Below are 26509 nucleotides of genomic sequence, written 5' to 3'. Positions count from 1 at the left end.
TCCAGTACAAGCTTTTCAAGGTGAAACACAACACACCAACTACACAAACAAGGAGTGGCAGAAGACCTGCTTGTCTCTGCGTACCACATAAATTTTAGCATCACCTCCACACTTGTGACAAATCTCTCCCACTTATAATGCAAGGCTTTGAGCCTTGCTGAGATATTAAATATTACAAAATTATAAATACTACAAAGGTGGCTTGAAAGTTGGTGTCAAACACAGGAGGTTTTCAGTATTGGTCATAAACAAAAATTAAGAACCCTTAATGAAAATGAGAGAAAAAAAAAAAGAAAATTAAACCATCTGAAACAGAATGGTCCAAGGGTCTGATGAAGAATAAGTTTGTTTAATTGTACTATTTTCAAGGATTCCTCTATCTCCACTCTGGATTTTAAGTCAACTAATACTGTCTTAGCACAAGAAGAATTATTCCAATTTTCTGTTTTGATGATGTTTTCATAATTACACTCAGGCCCAGTCTTTTACCACTGCGAAAAGATAGTTATTAACATAAATACTACTAAGAAATAGAAAGGAAAAACATGCAGGGGTAGAAGCATAGAAATTAGGTTAATACTCATTCACAATTTTCAGCTTGCATCAGTAATTTTTTTCCTTCATGAGTATTTAATTTTCAGTACTCACACTTGCTGGCTAGAGTGGTTTGGGTTGGAAGGGACATTAAAGTTCACCCAGTTCCAAGCCCCCCTGCCACTAGACCAAGAACACGACAGACCAGGCTGCTCCAGTGCCATTGAACCTGGCACTGTATATGTGTGTATATACTGTACCTCTTCCTGTTCTCAGTATAGGACTACTGACCAAAAGCCTGTGAGTGCATTAGTGGTGATTCCTCGACCACACCTTTTATTTAACTGCAAAGAAACAGGTTTCCATGCCCCAGGTCAGTAAGTCCTGTAGGGAAACCCTGAGCAGTGTGATTGCAGGACACAACACACACAGTACAGTTGAAGGATTAACTGCAGAAGCATGGTCATGATGAGAGCTCAAATATCAGTGTCCCCACACCCAGAGAGCTGGAGTCTCATCAGTGATCTGTGTTAAACACTTGTAAACTCCAGAGGGTTTTTGCACATCTTCCCATTAGGGAACTAAATACTGGGAACTAAACTGGGGAATGGAAGGTAAAAAGACCAATGCAGATTCAAGGAAAAGGAATAAAAGGAAGAAGAGGAAAACCTGAACAGGGAAAAATTTGCAGTCAAAGAAGGATAAGACTTCCAAGAATAGTATCTTCTACTGAACAGAGCAAATTAGGAAGGAGGATGGAGGACTCCAAGACAAGGCCACAACTAAATGAGAGATTTTGGTAATACTAGCTTTCATTAAATTTGGGGAATTGAAGCAAAATGAGAAGATTCTAGACTAATCCTAGACACTGACACCAGACAACACATACTCAATCCAAAAAGGGTTGAAATTTACACAGGAAGGATTAACGAAGTTTTGAAATCCTGACATCAATACCACAAACACACCTGATCTCTCCATCAACAAACAGTCCTGCAATCAAGACTTTCATATTGCAGATCACCCAGCCTTGTCCACAAATAAGATGTTGTGACAACTACAAGTCAATAACTTTTTGTATTGACACACACCTAATTTTAGCACTCCTTATAAGCTACGATCAGTCTAGTATGAGTTGAACAGAAAAACTCACTTTCATGTTCTTCATGCACAACTTTATTCACATGATCAACACATGACTGGATATCATTCCATGTGATAAATTCATTTCCTTCTGCACTTGTTTGAGCTTTCAGCTTCACCAAATCGTCAATGTATCTGTCAGAAAACAAAACCCAAACCCAGTAAACATCACATTGCAACAAGCTGGTCAGGGAGCACAAAATCCAGCATTGAGAACTCTACAAAAGTGGGAGAGGTAACAGGAGGGCTGAAAGTGAAAATGGGGAGAAAGAGAAATGCTGTGTGGAGGATGGTCAGCGCAAATGTGAAGTAGGTTCAAACAGACAAAACTGCCAAATAGAAAAAAGCACTGAAACACTGAATGAGGGCAAAGAAAATGTTGGGTGAGCTGGCCTAAGTACTAGCGACAACCCAATGGTATTCCAGCATGGCTTTAATGTGAAGCCCATGAGAAAGCATTGAGAGACAGCACGGGAACCAGACCAGTAAGAAATAGTAATTGCAAAAACAAGATGCAAGAGGCAGCAGAGATTAAATCAATACTGTAACAAATAATGTAGAAATAATGTAAAATTAAAGAGAAGGAAAATTCATGAAGTCACAGAATATAAGCAACATCAAGAACAGGTATGATTCCTTGAATTATTCACCTCTGTGAGTTCTCATCCTCAATGTTTGTAAGGCCTGTGACAGGACTGCTCAATTGTTTCCACACTGTATTCGTATCTCCTGAATCCAAAGCCCTGTTAATCAGAGCCACAGAAGACAGCATCTCTACAGCAACAGATAGTTCTGGATGGGTGAGGTGACCCTGCGTACACAGAGGACAACAAATTAATTCTATTTGCTCTATACAAACTACTGCTGCACATAGAAAACAACAGAGTAGCTGTCAGAACAGACATGTAACAAGGCAAAGGGACAACCTTTACAACAACAAAACAGAAAGATGAGGATCATAAACAAAGCTAGAGCACCAAGTAAGAGATTGAAGTACAGTCTTATAGGGCCAATTAGATCAAGATTTAAGGATTAAACCACATCAGAACAGACTGAACACCAAAGCAGTTCTATGAAGACTCAAGACAGGTTTGCTCCAAAGAATGCATTTAAGAAAACAGATGAGGTAGACCAAGTGACCCATGCCAACTTCCAGAAAACAGAGAAGGTGATACTTACTTCAGGGCTCTGTTGCTGTAAGGTGGCCAGCTCCCTTTGGTAAAGATCTGCAGCAAATGCATAAACCTCTGGTAACTGGGCCTCTGGATTCATCATTTCTGCCACAGTCTTCTCAGCATCACCCATTCGAATTGCTGAATTAATTTTGGCTACTGCTGCCAGTCCTAGAAATTCAAAGAGCATAAAGAATACGGAAGGGAGACAGTTGATAACAGCACTTTTATTTTACTCGAATACTTAACTAGAAAAAGAATAATACCCTAACTGCAAGGAAAGAGCCAAACTCTCAGATCCATACATCCTCAGTTAGTTAGCCTTCCATTACTGAAGACAATTAAAATGCATAATGCTCATATTTAATACTTGTTCACCTTTTTGTCTGGTTATGAAATGACTGTTTTACCATTTCAATAATCCAATACTAAGAAGCCTCACTGCAAATTTTTGGATGGGTGAATCATATCAATTTTCTCTTCCTTTCTGCCTCTGTCCTGTTCAAGGCAGTAACACAGGCACTCCATAGTGGGTACACACTGGCTAACTTAAAACACTGCAAGTAGGTAAACAAATGTGGACATCCACGCCTAGCAAATCAGGTACTCTGAAGGTAGCTGCCTACTTAATTCAGCATTCACTATTTTCCTCTTGTATTCTAAATCCTCTCTCCTCAAATCTCTGGTAATCGCCTTTCTACCTATCACAAAGTGAATTGCTCCAGCACAGTCAGAGCTCTGTGTGGTCTCAGAAGCATCTACCAAAAATCAATCAGCAAATGATCTGCATTTTATTTGCTACCTGATATTCAGGAACCGTAAAAGGTTCTGTAGCTCAGTCTGAATGATCAGCAGATAAACCTATCTTTCACATCTCCTGGAGCAATCCAGATTTTCTTCACAGATCCACAGCACAAAAATTCATACAAGTGTTCTATAAAAAGAGGTTATTTAAGGTGGATGCAAAAATTCTATGTTTCTTAATTCAAATTATATGCTGTTATCTCCAGCCACATTGTAAAAGCTGGATAAAAGACACTACAATAATTAAGGTAACCATCTCTCTTTAATGTTCTTAGCAGCTGTAAAGTACTTAAAGAACATTCATAATGAACATTCATAATAGACCCAAATACTGTGCTGCATCATTTTTTCGATCACATCCATGGTGACTTTGCTGCAATAATTTCTGCTGATCCTTACTTTGCTGGTACTGTTGTGCTGCCCTGTTAGCAGCATCTACTCCCAGCTGCAACTCTTCCTTCTGCAGAGGACCTGTAAGGCCAGCCTAAAGAAAAAACAGAAACTGTGAGGGTGAAACAATGTTACATTACTCATTTCAATTACCTCAACAAAAATACTCCACTTTAACTTAAAACACTCTAATACTATATAGCTTCTGCAAATGAAGAATGCCATATACACAAGGAAATCAGAAATTACTTACCAGATTCTCAGTTCAGGTGCTGAAAGACCAGGTATCTGTACAACCTGATCTTGTTTATATCAGAAGTGCAGTCCCATGAACATAGCAATTAAAGGCAAGACTGCTTCCAAAATGATAAAATATTTAAGACAAAAGGCACAGTTTTGTGGGAAAAAACTCCCTGTACATGAGCTGCATGCTGGAGTGAGATTAGCCATTGTGCAGTTTGCCATGAAACAATCCATTATGTAATGTTGCAGTTTTCCTCTGAGCAACTAAAGAGTTAGCAGAACATCAAAATGGACAACATGCACCTTTGGCTTATACAGACACACTTCTTGGACTATATGATACTACACAAATACAAATGGAGACTGAGTATAACTAGGAAGGCAGGAGGGCCTGAGTAACTTGGGTAGAATCACAGAATCACTGAAGCTGAGAAAGACCCTTAGGACCATTGAGCCCAACCATACACCTAATACTGCCAAGCCCACCACTAAACCATGTCCCTAAGCACCATGCCTGCAAGTGGTGTATGATGGTACTCTCCACAGTGAAAAGGAGTTCATGCTTATCTGATAGGCATTTATAAAACACATATATCCACATTATTTGGGCACTGACAACAGTGAAACAAGGAAGGACATACCTTAATTTTAATAGTTCTATCCACATACAAGTTAGTAGTTTAAGGTTTGGTCAATTTTATGTGCACATACATACAAACATTATACTGGCCTTTCACATGCAAGATAAAACCTAAATAATAGACAGGTTTACTGAATGCTTCAACCTCTTAACACTAACTTTTTCTAGCCAACACTAAACTGTAATGCAGGTATATATCAAGTGATTAGTACACAGTTGTATGGTGAAAGGCAGGAACAGGGGAAAAACCTCACAAATCAGGGTAATCTACACTTTTCCATACCTCTTGTTTCTGTTGCCTATCACTCAAAAACTGCTTGAAATACCAGTCACAGTTTTCTCGTAGCAATCCTCGGAGTCCCAGGGCTGGTGTTGCCAAAGCTTCGTACAGTGCTAATGCATCTCCTTGTTCCAAAGCCAGGTCAATCCTTGATATGGCTGCATGTGCTATCAAGAGCAAAACAGAGTTTTGACGAAGTCCCATGGTTTACATAACCTACTGCTCAGAAAGAAATACTCTTAGACCTGATAGATAGCATGTTAGGTATGTAATCCAAAAGGAAGACTTCCAGAGTCAATTATGAAGCAGTACTTGAAAAACAGGCTAATGGTTGGAAATGGCATGCACTATTCAAGATGAAGAACTGAAGGGCCCAGCAACATGGACAATCCATTTCCAAAAGGAAGGGTAACAGAAGTCAGAGAGAATTAAGCTTACAGCTATGTACTAATAATGACTAAAAAACAAAACCAAAACCAACTAACAAAACCAAAACCAACTAACAAAACCAAAACCAACTAACAAAATCAAAACCACACAACTGAAAAAAACCAAAACATCCCACCAGTAAAACAACCCACAAAAACAGGGGAGTTGCTTTTCAATTTCGTCAGCATTACAGAAAAAGAGGAGCACAGGTTTCATTTTGAAGTACTCTTCCAAGTAAGACTATTAACATAATATGATACCTACTGTTCACTTTGTTGATGTTTCCCTGAATCTCAGCTTGAGTCAGAAGTTCTTCATACACATCTCTCTCACTATCTGAAGTTTCTGAGGCAATCTGAAGACAAAAACTAATCAGGGTTTCTACTGATTCCTTCTCCCTTACAGACCTTCTAACTGAAAAGGTCAGGATGGGTAACTATTTACCCATATAGAGCTGCGATAGGCCACAGATACACTACCTCTACACATGCAAAAAGAAGCCCTAGACATAAATACATTTAAAGTAACTATAGTCAAGCTCTGATACAGACAGCTTAGAAATATATTATTTCTAAGAGCTGTCTTTTCTAGAGCTCCAGAACATAGAAAGCAGTACACAGAGCTAGGCATGCATTATACAGTGCTCTAAAGCAACATGGACCAATTCCAGCAACAGTCAGTTTTGCTCATCATTTCACTGTTAGAAAAACATAACTACAGTGTATGAAAATAGAAGAATGCGCTCCCAACATAAAAATGCTGACAGGAGTTCTGCATCTATGCAACCCATATTTCAGACAGCTAAACAGACTAACACAGCTAACTCTTGCCTGTTTCCTACAGTAAGAGAGGTTACTGGGGAACATAATAGGAAGCCACAAAGAGTAAATCCACCTAAGACTATACATACAGGACTTAAACACACATTCGGTGAATTCCCCACAGTTTACACTGCAATACAAAATAGCAATGCATGCAAATAGTTTGAAAGAAGAACTGAGCTACCCTATTTTTAGCATTCTCCATCTTGTCTTGCTTTGCTCTGTAGAGTGTGGCTTGGTAAGTGGATTCCAGTCGATCATCAAGATTTATTAGCATGGCATTAGGGTTCTTCATTGCTGTAAGAGTGTCAGCTGGAACCTGATGGTCAATTGCTTCATTAATGGCAATGACAGCAGCATGCACTGGAAAACAAGCCACAGTCTGCCAGTTAGTCCCAGACAAAACAGCACTGTTACAAATCAAGAAATCAAGAATCCCTTATTTGAAAAAGCAGAAAAATTATCTGGAAATTAACTGGAAAGCAAAAGAATTATCAAAGTATCTCTCACTCCATCATGGCTTTGAGTTGTTGAAAAAAATAGCAGCCTACTTTCTAGTTACAATACTTTAAGTAGTCGAATCATCGTGCTCCAGAAAAAAGAAAAATACACATGGGAAAAGAATAAAAACATCTTCCCAGTCTTCCAAAAGGCCAATCAGAAAGACTGTACTAGACTTAAAAACAGGCAGCATTAAAACCAACACTTAACTGATCTGCTGATTTGAATAATCAAACAAAATGCCATTTTTCCTTACATGCAGCTTCATCCACAGAAAGTTCATTTGCAAGAATTCCCCCAATCTTGCTGAAGGCAGGCATCTGAATACCATACTTCTCCAGTTCGAGCCTCATATTACTGATTTCCTCCTCTGAAACATACATTAAAACAGTGCTCCATGGGTTTAAACTCATTAGCACTGCTATACTAACTGCTGCTAAAAAAAAAATTAGGATAGCTACAAGAGATGACAATTATCATTCAAATAATACTTTGAATATAACTCAGTAAATAAAACACAAGAAATGAAAATGCTAAGACATTTTGCACACTTTCCTAAAATCTACATTTCTCCCAGAAACTCGTATGGGAGTATTCCGTAGTTTTTCTTACTAGAAAACAACACAAGAACACTCATGAGGAGCTGGAAACAAACTCCATTCTGAGGTACTTCAACTGTGGTTGCCAGGAAAATGCCAGGTCAGGAAAATGTACAGGCAGTACAATTTAAGATTTTCTTTTTCCCCACAGTCAGACTACACTGAGAGAAGTGAATGGAGTGCCTCAAGACAAGTGGTTGCTAAGTATCATACAACTCTAAAAGACAGTTAATAGTTTAGCATTTTATAGGTATAATCAACAGCCAATTTGCAGGGAAATAAAGTTTATACACCTTTTAACTCAGATATGTGCCCTCAGGCAAGAGCCTCACTAATGCAAAACACAGAATTTGACACTTTAGCAAAATTAAGGAAGTGAAACTTTGAGGAGGCATGTGGACACACGACTTTGTGCTAGCATCTCCTGCAGCAGATCAGCTGGCAAACACTTCTTCAGCTGATGGCACCTCTGAACTGTCACAGGAGGTCAGAACCATGCACCAAGTTCCAAATTGAAAACTCTCCCAAGGAGATGGATGCAAGGCTTAAGCATCTTACAACAGTGACAAAAGAGTTAAGACACTGTTACTTGTGAAAGTGTGAACTGATGACTGACTGGCTCAGAAGCTGGCAAATGAAACCTCCTCTTAAATTACTAAAACTCCTCACAGCCATTAATTTATAATTTTATTTGCATATGGGATATTAACAGTAACAATCCTTTAATTGACCTAAACAAGGGTTCAACAACTGATCTAGCAGAGTATGAGATAAAGGCAGCATACATGAGTGTTGGGGTTTTTTTACCTGTGAAGTCTACCTTGCCATATAAATCCTGAATCTGGGGGGCAAGACCCAGTTTAAAAAGGTACAGGCTAGAAAAGAAAACAAGCAAATAATTAAAACTAGTCATATTTTGTTGTGGTTCTGACAAGGATACAATTTTAGGAGATATAGATTCAGGGACAGGTAAGCCAATATAACAGCCGATAATCACCAAGAGTGAACAGACTCCTCTCTTCACCCCTCAACTGAACGCAACTGGCCCACCACTATGAAGCCTTCACAGAATTACAGAATGGTTGAGGCTAGAAGGACACTTTCAAGTTTGTCTTGTTCAAGCTCCCTTTTCAAACTAGGTCACAAAGGATCAAGTTCCCCAGGATCATGTGCAGATGGCTCTTGAGGATCACCAACAGTGCAGACCCCACATTTCAGAGCAACCTGTGCCACTCCTTGGTCACCATCACACCAAATGAAGAATTTCCTGATGTTAAGAGGGACCCTTCTGTGGTTCAGATTATGCAATTTGTCTCTTGTCACATCATGGGACATCACTGAAAAGAGCCTGGCTTCACACATCTCCTTTGCATCCTCCCTTCAGAGAGTTGCACACATTGTTGACATTCCCAGAGCACTATATGTTATCTAGGCTGAATAGTCCCAACTGCCTCGGCCCATCCTGATAGGAGAGATCCTCTAGTCCATGAATCATCTTACTGACCCTTCCTTCAACTCTCTCCAGCATGTTTGCGTCTCTCTTATGCTGGAGACCCCAGAACTGGACATAGGACTGCAGGTGTGGCATCATCAACTGTTAAGTATTTACTAGGCTGATTTGGCTTACTAAAATGGGGTTTCTCATCAGGCTCACCTGCAGCCTGATGAGAAACGGAACTGCTACAAAGGAGGGATGAACCCATACAGCTGAGTACAGATGGGAATGGGAAAAGAAAAGCAACTCCTCTACATTTTGCCTGTCGTGCTAGCTCAACAGAGATCACAGAATCACAGAAAGGCTTGGGTTGGAAGAGACCTTAAAGATCACGTAGTTCCAACTCACCCGCTGCCACAGGCAGGGACACCTTCCACTATTCCCAAGCTGCTCCAAGCCCTGTCCAACCTGGCCTTGAACACTTCCAGGGATGGGACAGCCAAAGCTTCTCTGAGCAATCTGTGCCAGTGCCTTACTATTTTCTTGGTTAAAGAATGTCCCTCAGACAGCAGAGAGGGCAGGAATTGGAATGAAAAGGTAGTAATCGCAATATACTTGAGCTGTTCTTTTTCCTTCAGAATCTGATGTGGCCACTGCCCAAGGCAAAATATTGGCTTCATGGATCTTTGCTCTGATCTGATGAGTTTGTTGTGCTAGAAAATTTGCCCTCATCTAGCCTTCAGTTCAGCTCTCCCTCCTGATGTCTTTCAGCTTCGCAGAAAGATTTCAGAAGCAATCAGATTTCTGTCCAGTATTCCTTACCTGAGTGCATGAATACAATAGATACAGCGTGGCATGTTCTTGCGATCATAGATATCTGTTGTTTCTGGGTAGAATATCTAAAGATAAAACAAAGTAGCAGTCTGAATTATACTCACTCTATACAGCTAAATCACATCAGCCCAATTCTTCCACACTGCACTAGAGAAACAGCTCACAGAACAAAACTCTTCAAGCTTCTCTGCCCTGGACCAATGTTTCTCCTGCTTGAAATGTCAATCCTTCCTTTTGTTTCTAATACCCAAACCAGAACTCCCATTTTCCTGCCAAGTTCTACATACGTGATGAATGGGTAGAACCTTTCTTTTGTGTGTGCACCAAGATACTGGGTCATGAGGTATTAGCAAGGACTTTGGTGAAAGCCAAAGGATGAAAAAAAGACTTACAGGACAAGAGAGAAAAGAGAATTTTGTTTGGATTAAATGCAGTTGAGAAACAAGAGAAGAGACAGTTTCAAATGGAAACCCAAAGCAGCACTGAGGTGCTCTGCATACTATATTTTCAGTTAGCTGGACCCAAGAGCTTTCAGACAGTCTCAAACACAAAGCTCTTCTAAGTTTAACAAAAGAGGTTGATACTGAAGTTTCAATTATTTCAGAAGTACTGACAAAGGATGTTATTTTCCAGTTATTTGAAGGTTCCTCACTGTTGCCTATGAGCACAAAACAGGACTGCTCTTTCTGTAAAGGCAAGAGCAACTGAACAACCCTCAATTCCCCCAGGATCAGTTCCCTGGCTGTTCTGCATGGGAAAATACTTAAAGCACCAGTATCTCTTGTAAATGTACTGAACCCCAGCCCAGTTTCTTTAACATCTTCTCACACATTTACTTCCACCCAAACTCTACTTACATCTGAAAATCTTACCTCATACCTGGCACTTCACATCTCTCTGTCTAAATCCTTCCCCATTTCTTTTCACCTAACCACCCTAACAGCAGATTCCAGTATTTCTTAATCCCAAATGTGTTTCTGTAAGATCATCATAGATCCCAGCTTTTCCAAAACTGAAGTGTTCAATTTGCAAGCTCATATGCAAAGAAAACCTACATCAGATTAAACTACACAATGCCAGTTTTGGTAAGACTACGCATAACACAGCTACAAAAAAACTTGACTATCAGCCCAACACTACCACAGTTACATATATTTTCAGGCATGAAATTAGCCCAGAGAAGTTTATCAGGCCATTTCTCTGGTCAAGTCAATAATTTATATTTGATTAAGATACACCAGGAACATTTCAAGTCGACATGAAAATTTCACAGGAAAATCTGAAGAAACGGAGAACACAGTATTTTCTGTTGTGCTGCTACTTTTAGCATTGATTTCTAAAAAAACTTCCACAATCGAACTGTAGCCCGGATACTGCTCAAAAGAATGCATGGCAAGAATGATGCAATGCAGATATTATGCAAGATAATTAATATTAGGGATATGGTACAAAAGGATAAATTATTTTTCTCTTGGTCATTCTCACACGTGTAGCAAAATGAAATCTTTCAGTAAGTTTTAGGAGAGAGTTTCTATAGGGACACAAATCTAGAAATCTAAGCATTAACTAGAGTAACTGCGCTCATTTTTTTATAACAGCAAATGCTTCCACAGAACGCAAAGCTTTTCTGAGATTATTTATTTATTTGGATGCACAAGACAGAAGTTACCTTGGGGAGACCAATCTCAGACATGGCATTCAGCCACTGGATTACATTATCTGTGTGTCGGAAGTGGAGACCAGTTGCCTGAAACAAAAATCAGCAGAAACAAGAGGGAGGGCAGTAAGAAACAAAATACCACAGCTATCAAGAACAGCAGGGAGGTTCATTAACACAGATAGTGAAAACAGCACTTCTGCAGGAAAGAAGTCAGCAGTCTTCTATATATGCTTATATTGACTGTTTATGACAAATTATTTCACCTAAGTGCAAGCCTAGATATAAAGCTAAGAGTCCACTCACCCTCTCATTTAACCATTGTTCTAGAGTGAAGGCAGAGTTTCTCAGGTTAATATGAATTAACTTTCTGCTTATTTTCTCACAGTACCTCCATGTGTACATATTCCCATTTTAGATGTCTATCTAAAGAAGTATCCATGGTCAACAGCACTCACCTTATACCTAGTCTGTTCCCTATCATAGATTTTCTTCACAGAAACCACTTTAGGGGAGAAAAAGTTTCCAAGTTTCGCCAGGTAGACTCCATTTCTCAATCCTTCTTCCAGCTCTGTTGTAGCAGGCAGCTCCTCATTCAAACAGGCCTCCATCCATCTGGAAGTGCAAGAACAATGGTCACATCAGTGTATTTCCAATTTGTGAACACGACCCCATGCCAAACAAGTCTCATGCTGCTGCTGCTGTCATACTCAAGCATAGTATTCACTTAGCACTAGAGGTTGAAAACAGATATAACACTACCACAGAGTCTGCATCATTAAAATGCTAGTTGGCAACACTTCTGACAAAATATTAAGGAGAAGTACAGAGTTCACCAGCCACAGTTTCAAAAGTAATTAAGACACTGTCTCATTCATGTTTCTCCTTCAGCCCATGACTTAGCTTGTACCGGTTTAGACATAGCGGCCATCCTGTCCTTTTAACTAAAGTCTTCCCCTTGTATAGGTTTATCTCACAAGCATTTCTTTACTCTCACTAAGTATTTGCTAGTTATTTCATGACTTTGTGCTGCTTACCAAGCTCTTTTAAATGATCTCACAGAGAGCCCTCACAATGTTCACAGAATCATAGAATGGTTTGGGTCAGAAAGGACCTCAAAGCCTATCTCATTCCAACCCTCTGCCATGAGCAGGGACACCTTCCACTAGAGCAGGTTGCTCAGAACTCCATCCAAGCCTGTTCCCAAACACTTACAGGGATAGGACAAGCCACAGTTTCTCTGGGCAACCTGTTCCAGTGCCTCAACACACACAGAGTGAAGAATTTTTTACTAATATCTAATCTAACCCTACCCTCCTTCAGTTAGTGATGTTGTTCTCAAGTCTATCTTCCTATATATCTTCTCCCACCCTACTATACATTTCAAGAACAGGAGAACAAACATGGAACAGGCATTCCTCTCCTCATAACTCATCTTCCCTTGTTGCCTTCCATCTCATTTAATGGTATCATGGACCTCATGACAAAAATAAAGACTACAGCAAAACATTTTGAAAAATCACTGTTCTCAAAACAGAGGTACACCTCGATATTTCTTCTGTACAAGCTACTGGAGGCTGTAAACTGCAAGCTCAGCTATAATTTCTCCTAAAGATGACATGCTACCTGGCTGTTCTGGGCTCTAAAAAATGGACCTGCACAACCACAGGCCACTTTCTAACGCGTCTTACTCAGATCATGCCTTACTTGCAGCTGAACTCTAAAGCTCTTACAGGACAGATAAGCCTTGGATGAATTAAGATCACAGAAAGGTGGCTTTCAAGACAATAGGGGCCCAGAATAGCATCAGTCCATTCTATAAAACAGAGCTGACAGTGTAACGTAAACAAGTCTCGTAATTTGGCTCACAGGGAGGATAAGCCCACATTACTGGCACTGATCTGAAACATAAGCAAGTAGATGATCCTGCTTCAACCCAGTGCACTTTAAATCCCAAATGAGACACCAGTGCACTGTGGACTGCAGCCTGAACCCAAGAAAAGGAAGGGGGGCGGGGGGGGGGAGAGGGCGTGGCTTGCAGCCCAAAGCAGGACCTGGAAAAGCAATAAGGAGTAGTGTTTACCAGGAAGAAAATGTTTCTGGGAACACCTGGCCAACATCTGTACATAAGCTACAAAAAGAAACTCAGTTCTTCTTAAAACTACTGTTTTCCCAGATTTTGCTGCTTTCCTCTCAAAAACCTTAGTCGCTCTTGAATATTGAGCTCTAGAAAAATGCACACCCTAACTGAATACGTAATAAACATGACATAAGTTCAAAAAGATACCCTTGCATGCCCAACCAAAGATTCCTGAAAGGACACGGAGCTACTCAGACACTGGAAGAGTCCAAATCACAGCAACAGTTCGCACAATACCTTCTCAACTACCTTACTGGGAAAACAAAAAAAAACCAAAACCACCCACTTCCTTCAGACTAGAAGACCTAAAATGGAAGTAGAAGGGAAATGTGACCAAACTATTTAATTAGTATCTTATGGAAGGACACAGAGGCAGTGAGCTGTCTATCTCCATACAGAAAGATAAATGGCCCATAATTAGAACATAAGCCATCTCAATGTACTCATACCTGTTTCAACAGGTCCTAAGTGGGTGTTAATGTAACTACAAAGCTAGAACAATTTACATACAGTAATGTTCCCCCTTGGTGTGGCACTGCTTAACCATTTGCTAAGCCAGAGGACAAAGCTGTGTTTTCAGAAAACATCATCCAGTACCTTTTATATTTAAAAGCTCACATACTTGTATTAAAATTAACACCTGTCATCCTTAAAAGACAGAAGTAAATGTGGAATTTCCAGATGAACAAGATGAATGCATTTCTCAATGAGCAGGGAACCTGGCTGATGGGCAACAACCTCTACTCCTTTTAGACATTAGGCATTAGAACAATATGCCATCAATAAGCTTTTCACAGGAACTTTCAATTCTTTTCTGCTACTTGGGTTGTTTCCACTATGCTCCCTCCCCCTCACCAGTACAGAAAAAAAATGTTTAACCCAGAATTATTTTTTCAATCAAGTTTCATCACATGACTGCATAGATAACATTGGACTTAAAATTTTACTGAAGCTAACTCTAATTAAAGTAGTAATGGCACCTTTCCAATCAGTTAGTCATACTGTTACAAAATCCCCCTCCTAAGAAAAGGTTCTTGAATACCTACATGCAGCTACTACCATCACCTGCAATTTAGAGCCAGGCCTTCCTGACAAGACATGACAATAAAAATGTAGCATCAGGTACTGCTGGGCAGCCCCAGTCTCTCAAGTAATGTTGTCTTCAAGCTTTCAAAGCAAACACTGCTCCATTACCAAGGACTGGAAAAACTTAACATCAGTCATCTCAACTGCCATCTTTTTTATTCTCCCACAATACGGAATTATTGAGGATTGTGACAAGTTACACAAATGTGTCCTATGTTTGAAAAGTATCATAGGCATATTTCAACCAGAACTGGAGTTTAGACACAACAAAAACTTAACACTGATCATATGGCATACCTGTTGCTCTTTCACTTGTGAAAATGTTGAGTCTGGCTAACCCTGAGACAATGGAAATAGTGTGGAAAAGAAATTAAAAGTCACTCTTTTCCTCTCAGACTGATTATAGACAAGCCTGAAGAAGTAGAACTAGCAATCAGTCTCTCCAGAAACTGTTGCAAGAATATCTAATTGAATAAACAAAAATATTAGAGCAGAAAATTTAAAAAATGGACAAAGCCTCTAAGAAAGGCTGCTCATTTCATGACAGGACTACCGTGCAGTATGTTCCAGCACAAAAAAACCCCAGAGCACGGCACACAAAATACAGAAGGCATCAAGAGTTGGAAAAAAAGTGATTTTATCCACCAATGAGGAAAGCTCACTTTTTGGTCATCATTAAGTAGAAGTAATTTCCAGGCAAAACAAATTATTTGCAGGGGCCAGAAATATAAATAACATTTTCTAGCCTTCAACTGTCCTACAGTTCTAATACAATGGCCTTTCCTTTTTCACACAGACCTAGCCAGTGACATTTTTCAACTCCAAGGCGACACAGTGGCCCAACACACCATCTGAGTCTGCACCTGGTGGTCACTTCCACTAAACTATGGAACCTTGATACAGCACGCTGAAGAATAACTGGTACCATTCGTATCAGAGTCTGGTACCAACACCGTTGGCTGAAGCTCAGTTGTCCACAGGACCACATCACATTCTGGTTACTGCACACCTCACCAGTTTCATTAGCAGGAAAGCTGCAAACAGAACCTCCATGTAAATTTCTGAGCTGCTAGTTTAAGAGCACTGGCCACAGAGTTCTTGATCATCAGACAGAATCATGCAAGTCTTCTCTTTGCAAGCATGTCAGTGCCACAGCACTCCTTCCTTGCTTCTAGCATTCCCCTACCAACTACATTGCAGAAGGTTGCCATCTCCTTCCTCAAGGAGCATATGCTCTGTTTCCTCCTGAATGAGGTCTGGAGGGGCATAGAGTTTAACACTCTTTCCAGGCGCATAGGACTGTTAGTCTCCAGTCTTTGTAACACCGTATGCCATACCAACGTCTTCTAATTAGAAAAACGAGCCTGCCTAAACCTGTGCCTTACCAACAGACCTAGATTGCCTTAAACATCTCACAGCCATGAAATAAGCAGGCTGTTTGCCCAAAATTACATTCTTCAAACACATCTTCAACATGTGATTTCCATATGTGTGCTCACGCCATGGTTACAAATTCTTGAAACCAGGTCATTTTTGTGCACTTTTAAAGTGCCTAGAGCATCAAGAAAATCAACACTGGATACCTTTGTGGTCTAACTCTGTCAAACATCACAGTGCTGACGCAAAAGTTCCTAAAGTTGTCCAGTCCAGGCTCAAAAAAAACCAAAAAAACCAAACAACAAACAAACAAAAAAACAACCCAAAACATATAAAAATTTTGCCCACAAGAAAATAAATGGAAAATTTGCTCTTGATCTGCCAAAGTCAATATGAAAACCTGCAGCAGTAAAGACGCAAAAATATTCACATGCTTCAGTTTTTGGTAGTTAATTAGCTGGTTTCACAATTCCAGGACAACTACATTTTGAACAAGAAGGACCTGTAAAGTGATCAGCCTCTCCCTGTGTTGAAAACTACGTTGATTTAGGTGGCAAGTAGCTTGTTTCACAGGATTTCTGACATACAGTAAATAATATAAACCTCCTTAAGTAATAGTTTGTGATAGCATCTTATTCATGTGGCTGCCGTAGCAGGAGAATTTGGCAAGAATCTTGGAGATGGCAGAAAACATACAAGAGGTCAGAACTCTCTGCCAAACAGAGTTTCAGTGATCTCAGTATAACCATCAGTCAGAAGCTGGAAATGAGACAGTGAACAATGCTAGCCTGCTACACAATGCTTCCTACTACAAAAATGACAAATTATGTCACAGAATGACTTTCAGAATATCAAGCGTTCCACTCAGAACAACAAAACCTCAAGAAAGAAACTGTCTCCCTTTCCCTAACTCCCCAATGGATTTGCTCACCCTCAGGGTCCATATTTGCATAACACATCAATGGTTTTGGCCCATCTTGTCTAGCACCTGGCACTGACACAATTTCAAACATTATCATCTTATGCCTGAGAACTCATCCTACAGAAACAAGGGTCACAAAAGAAGACTAAGGGACACCAGCACATTCCAGACAGCAGGTGTCCAATCTAAAGGAAGGTACCAACAATACTTATTTAGAATTCCACTCTTCAAAGATCATAATCACATGTCAGGGAAGGGTGGGAGGAAGAGAAGCACAGGAATGCTTTCACAGTAGTGTAACAGTCAACATCCTGGGAAATATGATCATCATCAAGAGATACAATGTTCAAGATCACTCGCTTTAAGTCTTCCAAAGCAGGTAAATCTGAAATCACACCTGTTAACACTCAGCACTTTGTTCATATCAGTATGACACATTGCCAGGTATCTTTACAACCACTAAAATTACACCAGTAACCACCATAAAACTATCAGGATTGTAATTTGAATTATTCTACTGAGCAAGATGTGTTTACTAAAACACATTTTGACTGCTCTTTGGTCTATAATCCTCTATTTCTCTACCAAAAGCTTCATTCTTAATTTCACTTTCAACTCAGATAGCTTTGAAAAATCTAACAAGCTGAAATAGAAATTTAAATCTTTGTCACTTGCCCCAAAAAAGAAAAAGCTCTTGCCTTCAACCTTGGTCTAAAGCCAGTATCTATTGAACCTATATGTGGTAGACAGTCAGGAAATGTAGTTACACTCATGTTCCAACACCACAGCAAAATCTGCCAGACCTTGTCAAAGGGGGAAGCTGATTTGTATTTGGACATAAAAACTGAAACACCCACCCCAAGGTTTCACTCGACCTTATACTCACAAGCATCAGAAAGTAACTGGTGCCCAAGAAGTCTGTCCTGCAATCAATCAAGCAGGAAAAGGACATTCAAGCTGTCCACCCAGGAGTGGGCCATTACACTTGTTGCCCTGACATGGTGGGTGACCAGTCATCAAGTTCTCCTCACCTCTTCTGGGCACTTTCTCAGTTGGCAACCACACGCAGAATTTACATGTTACAGATAAGGATAAGCCTTTTCCTACCCTCTGATTGTGAACAGGAATGACTCTCTCTGTCTGGTACCACCTCCATGATTCACCAGCATTTGTTCACTGTGCTCTGCCTTCAAAGGGGGGGTCAGGTGAAACCGAATGCAAACTTGCTGGGATCTGGATGACTAGCAGCTAATCCAGGCATTTCTAAAGACAAGTCATTCCAACTGCTGCATGTGGTGCCTTCACACCTAGATGCTTCTGTTCATGATCATTTAGCCCTTCTAGTGCAATTCCCCACAGGTCTACCACGGAAAAGATGCATAGCCACTGCAGCAGGCCAGCACAGGAAAAAGTGGTCAGAGCAAAAGGGCAGCACCTTTTTTTACCCCCCAACAGTGTCTGCATAAGCCATCTGAAAGAATGTACGAAACTATGGCTTAAAGGCTTTTTCACTGCTCCTTACTGCCAACACCACAGGTATGGCAATCTTTGGACTAACCATACTATTAATTTTATTGAAAGATGAGGATTCTCATACTCCAGCAGATCATTTGTATGTAGAAGCAATCTCAAATATTTTTAGTGCAGGAACAAATGTAGACTTGGCAAGCATTCTCACAGATGGTTAAGAAGAGAAAACTTGGAAGACCACCTCAGCTCTTCATCCAGTTCACCCGAACAAGGGCATTAGACAGCCATGGAAAAAAAACCAACAAAAACTTCTCTTTAAAATAACTCGTTCTACCAACTCTAAACAAATCAAGGAATCACCTCAGAAGATGAAAGATCTCTCCGAGAGGTAACAACAGCAAAGTAAAATAAATTTATCACATCAGGTGTGCTCTCCTCTAGAAAATTAGGTGGATATTTAAATGCCTTTCAGTAAGGTTTGTACAGGAAGAGACGCAGTCTCTCAGGTGGAGAGCCAGGAAAACAAGTACTGCCTACTGCTAAAAGGTCCCAGAACATTCTCATTATCCACACAGACATGTTCCGTTCAAAGATACAAAAGAGCAAAAAATTAGTGAGTAACATAGGCCAGATTTTTCCAGTGATTGATGCACTCCTCCTGGCAACATGCAGCCGAACCAAAGAGGATACTGATACTTTGGCATTTAAATCTTTCCCTCCACCACTCCCCGCCTCCTTAAAAGTAAATGTGAGGTTCCTCTTTGCTCCCTTGCAAACACTGCCAACAACCTGTAAAATTCCCTTAGCTGCTCTTGCTGATGAGGATACTACTGCATTTGCCATGTTTGCCAAAAAGATTTGCCATTTGTCCTGGAGAGCTCTCAGATGAGTACCAAGCCCACAGTCAAGGGGAACTTAATTATCAAACACACAGAAATCTTTTTCAAGCTAATTGCCTCAATCACTTAGCATTAGAAACTAAATAGGCCTAAATGCTTGGAAGCTACAAAACCACTGATGTTATTATACCTCAAGACCAACCTGATTTCTTGTAAATAAGGGTTATTAAGAAGCACTCCACAGTATGCAATAGCCAAGAACTGCTAGTGACATCTATTTGCTTTGGTTATTTTGGGTTGCTCTCTCCTTACTTTACACACAGTACTCCTTCAGAAAGCACCATCCAAAAAGAAAAATCCTGGTCTCTGAACAAACAGTTGTTTCTTTCTTCCTGGCCTGCCTTTCATTACTATTTCCAGTGAGTCATAAAAAAAGTATCCAAAGTGAGGCAAAGATGGTGGTACTCCACCACTGTCCTTTCTGCACCTCTCTCCACCCACTTTTCAGAAAAATACAGTTCTGAATGTGCATTCCAAGACACTTCCAGTCCAGACAGCCACTCCCTGCCAACTGCATGAGATCATCAACGAAACAGTACAGGATCTGTAGAGAAATATCTCAAGTCCAAACAGGAGCTGATAAAAGCCCAAATAAAGTGGTAAGAGCTAAGCAGAAGTTACTTCAACTTACAACTAGTGATAATAAAATATTATCTATGAATACTCCTGGATTACAATCTAACACGGGACTTGCATTGTATCTGAGAGAAGCAGAAAGCAAAAAAAACCACCACAAAACAACATACATGAAAAACCAATCCAAACAACCAACCCAAAACCAGTACCTGACCCAATCTACAACTGGAAACACCGATGAAGAATATTAGAGTAAAACACCCTGACTTCTAGATAAGGACAACAAAATTTAGGTCTCTCGGGCTGGTTCTATTTGAGATAAATATACCCTTACCCTTCTGTGAGCATGAGCTGCCAACAGAACACAGTATACTCTTACAGTTTTATCTGCACTGCCACAGCTTTTCTATTAAACTACTGTGATTTGGAGACGGGGAAAAAAAAAAAGCAAAGCAATGCAAACAAACGAAATAAAACAGAACACGAAAAAGAAAACTTGAAGTATTAAACAACACTTATTTAGTAAAGCCATTTTTATTCAAGAATGAGGCATCTGGCCCACACATAGTAGAGTAATCCCTCTATTCACAATCTTCATTTTAACTCCAAATTTCATTTCAGTCTTTCACAATCTTGAGCAACTTAGTTACACTTTGCCTCCCTTTCTCCAACTAGCAAGAATTAATTCCTGTTTCACAAGACTGTTGCACATTATTAACTGAAATAAAAAACTACTAAATAACAATAGAACAACAGTGACAGTGAAAAAAAACCAACCAAACAACGTGCTGGAATACCATTAAATAAGTACAAATGATTCCTCTGATAATGTTTCTGATGTATGCTCATTAGTAGACAGGTCCTGCAAACAGTTATAAATTGCCATAAATTGAGTATGGAAATACTAAAAGTTACTGCACATGGGCTGTCACATCAGGCAGTTCAGAAATTCAAACTTTTCTAAATTTTTTATTTCAGTACAAAGTTAGGTGCTAGCCAATTTTCATCTTACCTTCTTCTAATATTTAAAAAAAACCCCACTTTGCTTCTAGATTCCGTATCTGTTGCTTGGTTAAAGGGATAGCAAGCCTCTGACAGTGCTGATGCAATGCAAATCAGCATGTTGTTAATCACATGATTTTAGGTGCCTTTATGTTATAGGAAAAAAAAATTAATATAAACTACAGTGTTTGAATGCAATATTGTACTGTAATAATATAACATGATTATGGGAAAGAGGAAGGGAGTCACTTAGTGTTGTTCTTCAGCTGCCTCCCACCCTGCCTTGGCTACCATCAACTTTACAACATTCACCTTTTCAGCTTCTGAGTGTGATATGGGGTGCACCAGCTACCTTCCTCTGCTCTTAGGTCCTCCTCTTCTCCTTAGAGATGTAACTTCCAATCTGACATTCTCTCACCGTGAAGAAAGATTATTAGCCCTCCCACAGCTCAGAGGGACTGTAATCAACAGCACAAGCAAAATACCACACTATCTAATTCAGATGCTATACCTTAGTTACACTACTGGCAAAGATGTCAAATACAGAAAATCTCAGATCAAGGGCATTAATTTCACACACACTGATCTCTTATAGTTCTTGTTTAATTGATCCTGTTAAATAAACTCCTTACCAACAACGCACCCAAGAGCCTTCTTCTAGACTGCACCAGTAGTAATAAATAAAACTCAAAGGGCAATTTACAAAATAACTTCTCAGTAAGGAAAAAAAACTCCTGGAGCAGACAACGAACTCGAGCCTTTGCTTTCCCTGGTATATCTTAATTATTAAACTAAGAAGTCTGCTCCCTTCCTGGCCATTTAATCTTTAACTCTTACGTTAAGTGATACAGCCTTAGGAATCAGGAACTCCCACTCACATATACATGAATAGCCTCTAAACCACTAAGCAAACATGGGTTATGGGGTGGATAGGGTTGAGGCTCTCCAAGCAGACCTTCCACTTGAAAAATTACTGCTCCAACTGCCAAGGTGGATACAACGAAGGCTGTACACCACTGCTTGCATTTTGAGCAACACAGCTGTTGCTTCATTCTTTACAAAACTTACTGGTAACCACTGGGCATTGTTTGAAACATCTCAAGACTCACCCGGAGACAAGAGTGAAAACTTCCTTTTTTTCTGACAAGGTGTGGCAAAAATCAAATGCCCAGCTGCTCAACCTCATCAATATCAAGACAACACTCAGAAGAAGAGACAACATCACTAAGAACTTCAGAATCAAAGCTGATTTATTTAAAGAATAAGTCCCCATGATTAAGCAAGAGCTTAATGAAAATACTAAAGCTGTAACTGTGGAATGTATTTTTGCCTGAGTTTTTTTTTTTTGCAAATCTAGGTATGGAATTCAAGAGAGAATCAGCACCTCCTCAAGCATTTACTCCAAGGCCGATGACAGGAGGAGTCCACAAGTGAAGGATGTGGGACTCCATCAAGCTTGGACAGTTACTACAGTGCAACTCATCTCTCCCTGTTTGCCCAGCATTTGCTGCTAAAGACTTTGGATTCAAAGGGAAAGAGTTATTTTGAAACACAGTCAGATCTTACTGACTACTTCAAACTTCATTCAAGTCCGTATGGAAGGAAAATTATCTACTAGTAACTAAGCAGTCTTTGTGAACTTATAATAGTGATCATCCTCATAAAGCACCTAAAGGACTACAGTATAAACTGAGTGCTCCCTGCCCCTTCAAAAATATACTATACATTCTTGATAAAATTAAAGTCCTGGAAATAAATCCTTTATATTCTGCCAGTGGTAAACTTGTACAAACTCAGTACTTTCTTCTCAGTAAAGTCACTACAGCTGAACATGTCTGTCTTGCTAAGGAAGAATTACACAGATTTATACAAAATTCACCACCCAGCCAGGGAAAATTTTCTGGCTCTTAACCTATATCATCTTTTGAAGGACAAAGGGAGACTTAAGTATTCGGTGAGCCATGACAAAACACGCTCTCGGCTATGCTGAACATGTATTTATGTATGTCTCATTCCTATGCTTCATGTACAGCATATAGGATTTAATCTTTGCCAAATATTTTTTAAAATAGCAAAAATAAGACTTCATGTCTTAATTTTTAATGCCAGTCCTTTTTCCTTCAACAGCAGATATACAGCATCTACCGTGTTCTGATCATACTTTCAATTAGTGTCTGAATGAAGATATACGGTGTGTTTATATGCTTATTAAACGTGGAGATAACACAAAAGCTACACACATGCTGGAAGACAATAAGATAAAAGTTATTTCAATATTTCAAACAAAAATCAGGAAAATCTAATTCAGCAGGATCAAGTGAAAGGTAACACACTTGGGAAAACGCAACAGACCATGCAAACACAAGATTAGAAACAAATTTCAGCAGCACAACTTCAGAGTGACACTCAGCAAAACTCTACTGTATCATAACATCATGAAAAAGCAGATACCATGCAATAATGTACGATACTGTCAAATTCATTGGGATATAGAAAATAATCCTCGGCTCTTTACAAGTAGGCACACTAACACCCTGTTGGAAAAGTTCTCTCTGTTCTGGCAGAGGACTTCCAGAAAGACACTGAGTGCCTGGAGAGATGTCAGAGCAACCCAGGGAAGAGTAGTACAGATCTATTAAATAGATGGATGCAGGGAGAAATATGCAAGAATCGAGTTCTCAGTCTAAGTGAGGATAAGTGCAAGGGATATACACTGCTACAATTTAAATTTATAAAAGGTTTCAGTTAAGAGGAAGGGAATAACTGTTTTTCACATGCACTGCTAAGCCAGGAGGCAATACTGCACCAGACATATACAAGTCAGACAACAGGGAGAACCCATCCAGTGCTAGGAATACCGGAGCAATAACAGCTACAGAGTCCTTGCCACGAAGTCTCTGAGAACGTTACACATGCACACCAGAGGTCGGTTGGTTTTTCTGGGGAGGAAGGGAATTCCTTTGGTTTTTTTTGGTTGGTTGCTTTTTCTAGTGAAACTATATAGCCACTAAGAAACTGAGACAAGACGTAAGATGTATCCAAATTATTCCCCATACCAAATGTCACATCTTCTTTTAAAGTACCAGCAGTTTCAAAATCACTTATTCTCACCTCTTTGCTTCCTCCAGATGACAAAGGTATTCATAGGCTACATTCTGGCGTCGCCTTTCATCCATTTCCTCTGCTGTTAATCTCTCATTATCCAAGACAGCTGAAAATAAACAAAACATGGTCCTCAGATGGTTGAAGATTGAATATAACCAAACAGGGACATCAAAAATCAGATCCAACCTCTCCCAAAGAAACTCACTACAGTTTTTTTTTATTCAGAAAATTAAGGATCTGATGACTTGTTCTTTACTAGCAACAGAAGATGCCCTGTTTCCTCATCCTTGTCACATAAATTTGCCAGCTTCCTTCTTCCTGATTTCTCAATTTGACTGCATCCCTCTAACAATTTTTTAGAAACAATCCTTTATTTTTTTTATTTTCTTCTAGCTTTGCCTTTGTCTTCCTCAAAAGCACATCGGTGACCACTTGGCCCCTCATTTATCCTCTGATTTTGATAGCAAAAGATTAAGGAACAACACAAATACATATTCACATTATATAATCCCTTCTGTATCTTTATAGATCACCTCTAAAACAAGGCAGAAACACTAGTCACACTCCTTATCTGGAAGGGAATCATTCAGATTCACAGCCTGCATGTCATCTTCAGATCAAGCTAAAGACCTACATAGGGGTAATATGCCTAAATCTTCCAGATTCTGTGTATTTAAAGCCTCAGTGAAAAAGTCTTCTCTTCCCATACTTTCAGCTAAATACATCTCATATCAAAAAAAAAAAAAAAAAAAAAAAAGAAAAACACTGAAGTTTTTTAGGTTTTGTGGATCAATTTGACAAATAGGAAATATACCGTTACTAATCAAAGGTTAACTTATACCTAAAATGCCTTCAACTACAATCTACTGTGTGCTTTTGAGACCCCAGCAGGAACACTGCATCCAAGTCTGGCGCCCTCAGCACAAAACCTGTTAGAGCAGGTCCAGAGGAGGGAAACAAAATGCTCCGGGGGCTGGAACACCTCTCCCACAAAGGCAGGCCGAGACAGCTAGGGTTCAGCCTGGAGAAGAGAAGGCTCCAGGGATACTTCATTGCGGCCTTTCAGTACCTAAAAGGGGGCTTATAAAAAGTAGATGGAGATACTGATGGGACAAGGGGGACAGTTTTAAACTAGAAGTGGAGAGATTTAGATCAGCTGATAGGGATAAATTCTTGAACCGAGAAGATAGTGAGGCATTGGCACGGGCTGCCCAGGGAAGCTGTGGCGACCCCATCCCTGCAAGTGTTAGAGGCCAGGTCGGACCGACTGCCGCTTACAACATCGCCCCTTCACAGCACCACGTTTTCCTCCGCCGCTGATAACTTCAGACGCGGTATCAGAGCACAGGCGAGCCCGCGTGTCGGACGCCAAGACCCAAAGCCTCCCTCTCCACAGGAAGCCTCTGCCAAGGCGGTGAAGGGCTGCGATGGCAGCGGTGCTCGCCCGGCACATCGGGTGTGGTCGCCAGAATCGGCGGGAAGGCGGAAGGCAGGGCCGCCCCCGCCCCGCCCGCGGCCGACATCTTGGGCGAGGCGCGGGGCCCGCCCGCGGCAGACGACGGCGGCACAGCCGCGGGACGCCCCGTCGCTGCCCGTCCGCTGCCTTCTGCCAGCGCTCATCTCCGGCACTCAGGAGGGCCGTCGAGCTTCGACGAGCTCCCGTGCGGCACGGCGCCCACTCCGCGAGAGGCGCGGCTCCCCGGGGCCCGCGAGTAGACCCGGCGGGGCGCACCGCGCCCGCGGGGCAGCCCCGGAGCCCGGACCCCGCGGCTCCCCCCATGCCTGCGGCAGCCCAGCCTCCCCTCCCAGCGCTGGACCCGGGCAGGCACGGACAGCTCGGGCTGGGCATCGCTTGGCGGCCACGCGGATTCCCGGACCTCGGGCACTCCGGTACTCACAGCCATAGTGGGGCCGGGACACGGCCAGCCCGTCCACGTCCTCCGCCGCCATGGCGCTGCGCTGGGCCGGGGCTGGCGGGAGCTGGGCGCGGCTGTTCCTCTTCCTGCCGCACCGGGTGTGGCGGGGGCGGAGCCGCTCCTCCGCGCTCTCTCTGCCTTTCCCCACCCTGGCCGCCCCCGCCACCTTCAGCCGCCGCGGAAGAGAAGTGACGAGTTGCGCAGTCCCCCTCCGGCCGGACTCAGCCCCCAGCCTAGCTCGGCCCGTCCCCAGCTTGGCCGCCCTGTCTCTCCCCGGGGTCCTCTCACAGGGCCAGCGCCCTGGCCTGAACCTTCCTGTTAGCCTCATTCGGAACACCCAGCTAAGCTCTGACCTAAACTCTGCCAGCATACCGTGCGGGACACAGCCCAGGTCAACCTACTCATGACCCACATCTTACCTTCTCAGCCCTCCCAGCCCCACTGTGTGCAGTGCAGCCTCATCAGCTCAGCCTCCACAGCCCGGCTGCCTCCCGCGTGCTGCTGGGCCAGGCTTGCCTAGGCCCTCTTGTCCTG

The 26509-nt window shown here is 41.2% G+C and overlaps 1 protein-coding gene across 3 annotated transcripts in view; it reads right to left on the bottom strand.

Moving 5' to 3' along the window:
* Nucleotides 1-26050, bottom strand: part of IQGAP1 (IQ motif containing GTPase activating protein 1) — a 52733-nt gene extending 26683 nt beyond the window's left edge. For 2 of the 3 annotated variants that reach the window (XM_082290689.1, XM_082290690.1), the window contains exons 1-14: nucleotides 25958-26050; nucleotides 24066-24165; nucleotides 11941-12097; nucleotides 11495-11572; nucleotides 9814-9890; nucleotides 8364-8431; nucleotides 7214-7327; nucleotides 6641-6819; nucleotides 5900-5990; nucleotides 5210-5373; nucleotides 4053-4137; nucleotides 2857-3020; nucleotides 2328-2488; nucleotides 1688-1812 (exon numbers count right to left, since the gene is read on the bottom strand). In XM_082290689.1, coding sequence (XP_082146815.1) covers nucleotides 1688-1812; nucleotides 2328-2488; nucleotides 2857-3020; nucleotides 4053-4137; nucleotides 5210-5373; nucleotides 5900-5990; nucleotides 6641-6819; nucleotides 7214-7327; nucleotides 8364-8431; nucleotides 9814-9890; nucleotides 11495-11572; nucleotides 11941-12097; nucleotides 24066-24165; nucleotides 25958-26009 — 1615 coding nt within the window. In that variant the 5' untranslated portion in view covers nucleotides 26010-26050. Of the gene's footprint in view, nucleotides 1-1687; nucleotides 1813-2327; nucleotides 2489-2856; nucleotides 3021-4052; nucleotides 4138-5209; nucleotides 5374-5899; nucleotides 5991-6640; nucleotides 6820-7213; nucleotides 7328-8363; nucleotides 8432-9813; nucleotides 9891-11494; nucleotides 11573-11940; nucleotides 12098-24065; nucleotides 24166-25957 lie in introns of those variants that run through there. The other variant, XM_082290691.1, reaches the window with a different exon arrangement.
* Nucleotides 26051-26509: the final 459 nt, after the last annotated feature.

The sequence above is a fragment of the Coloeus monedula genome, assembly GCF_965178545.1.
Source record: "Coloeus monedula genome assembly, chromosome: 14".
NCBI lineage: Eukaryota > Metazoa > Chordata > Aves > Passeriformes > Corvidae > Coloeus > Coloeus monedula.
This window is presented reverse-complemented; position numbering and strand designations above follow the sequence as displayed.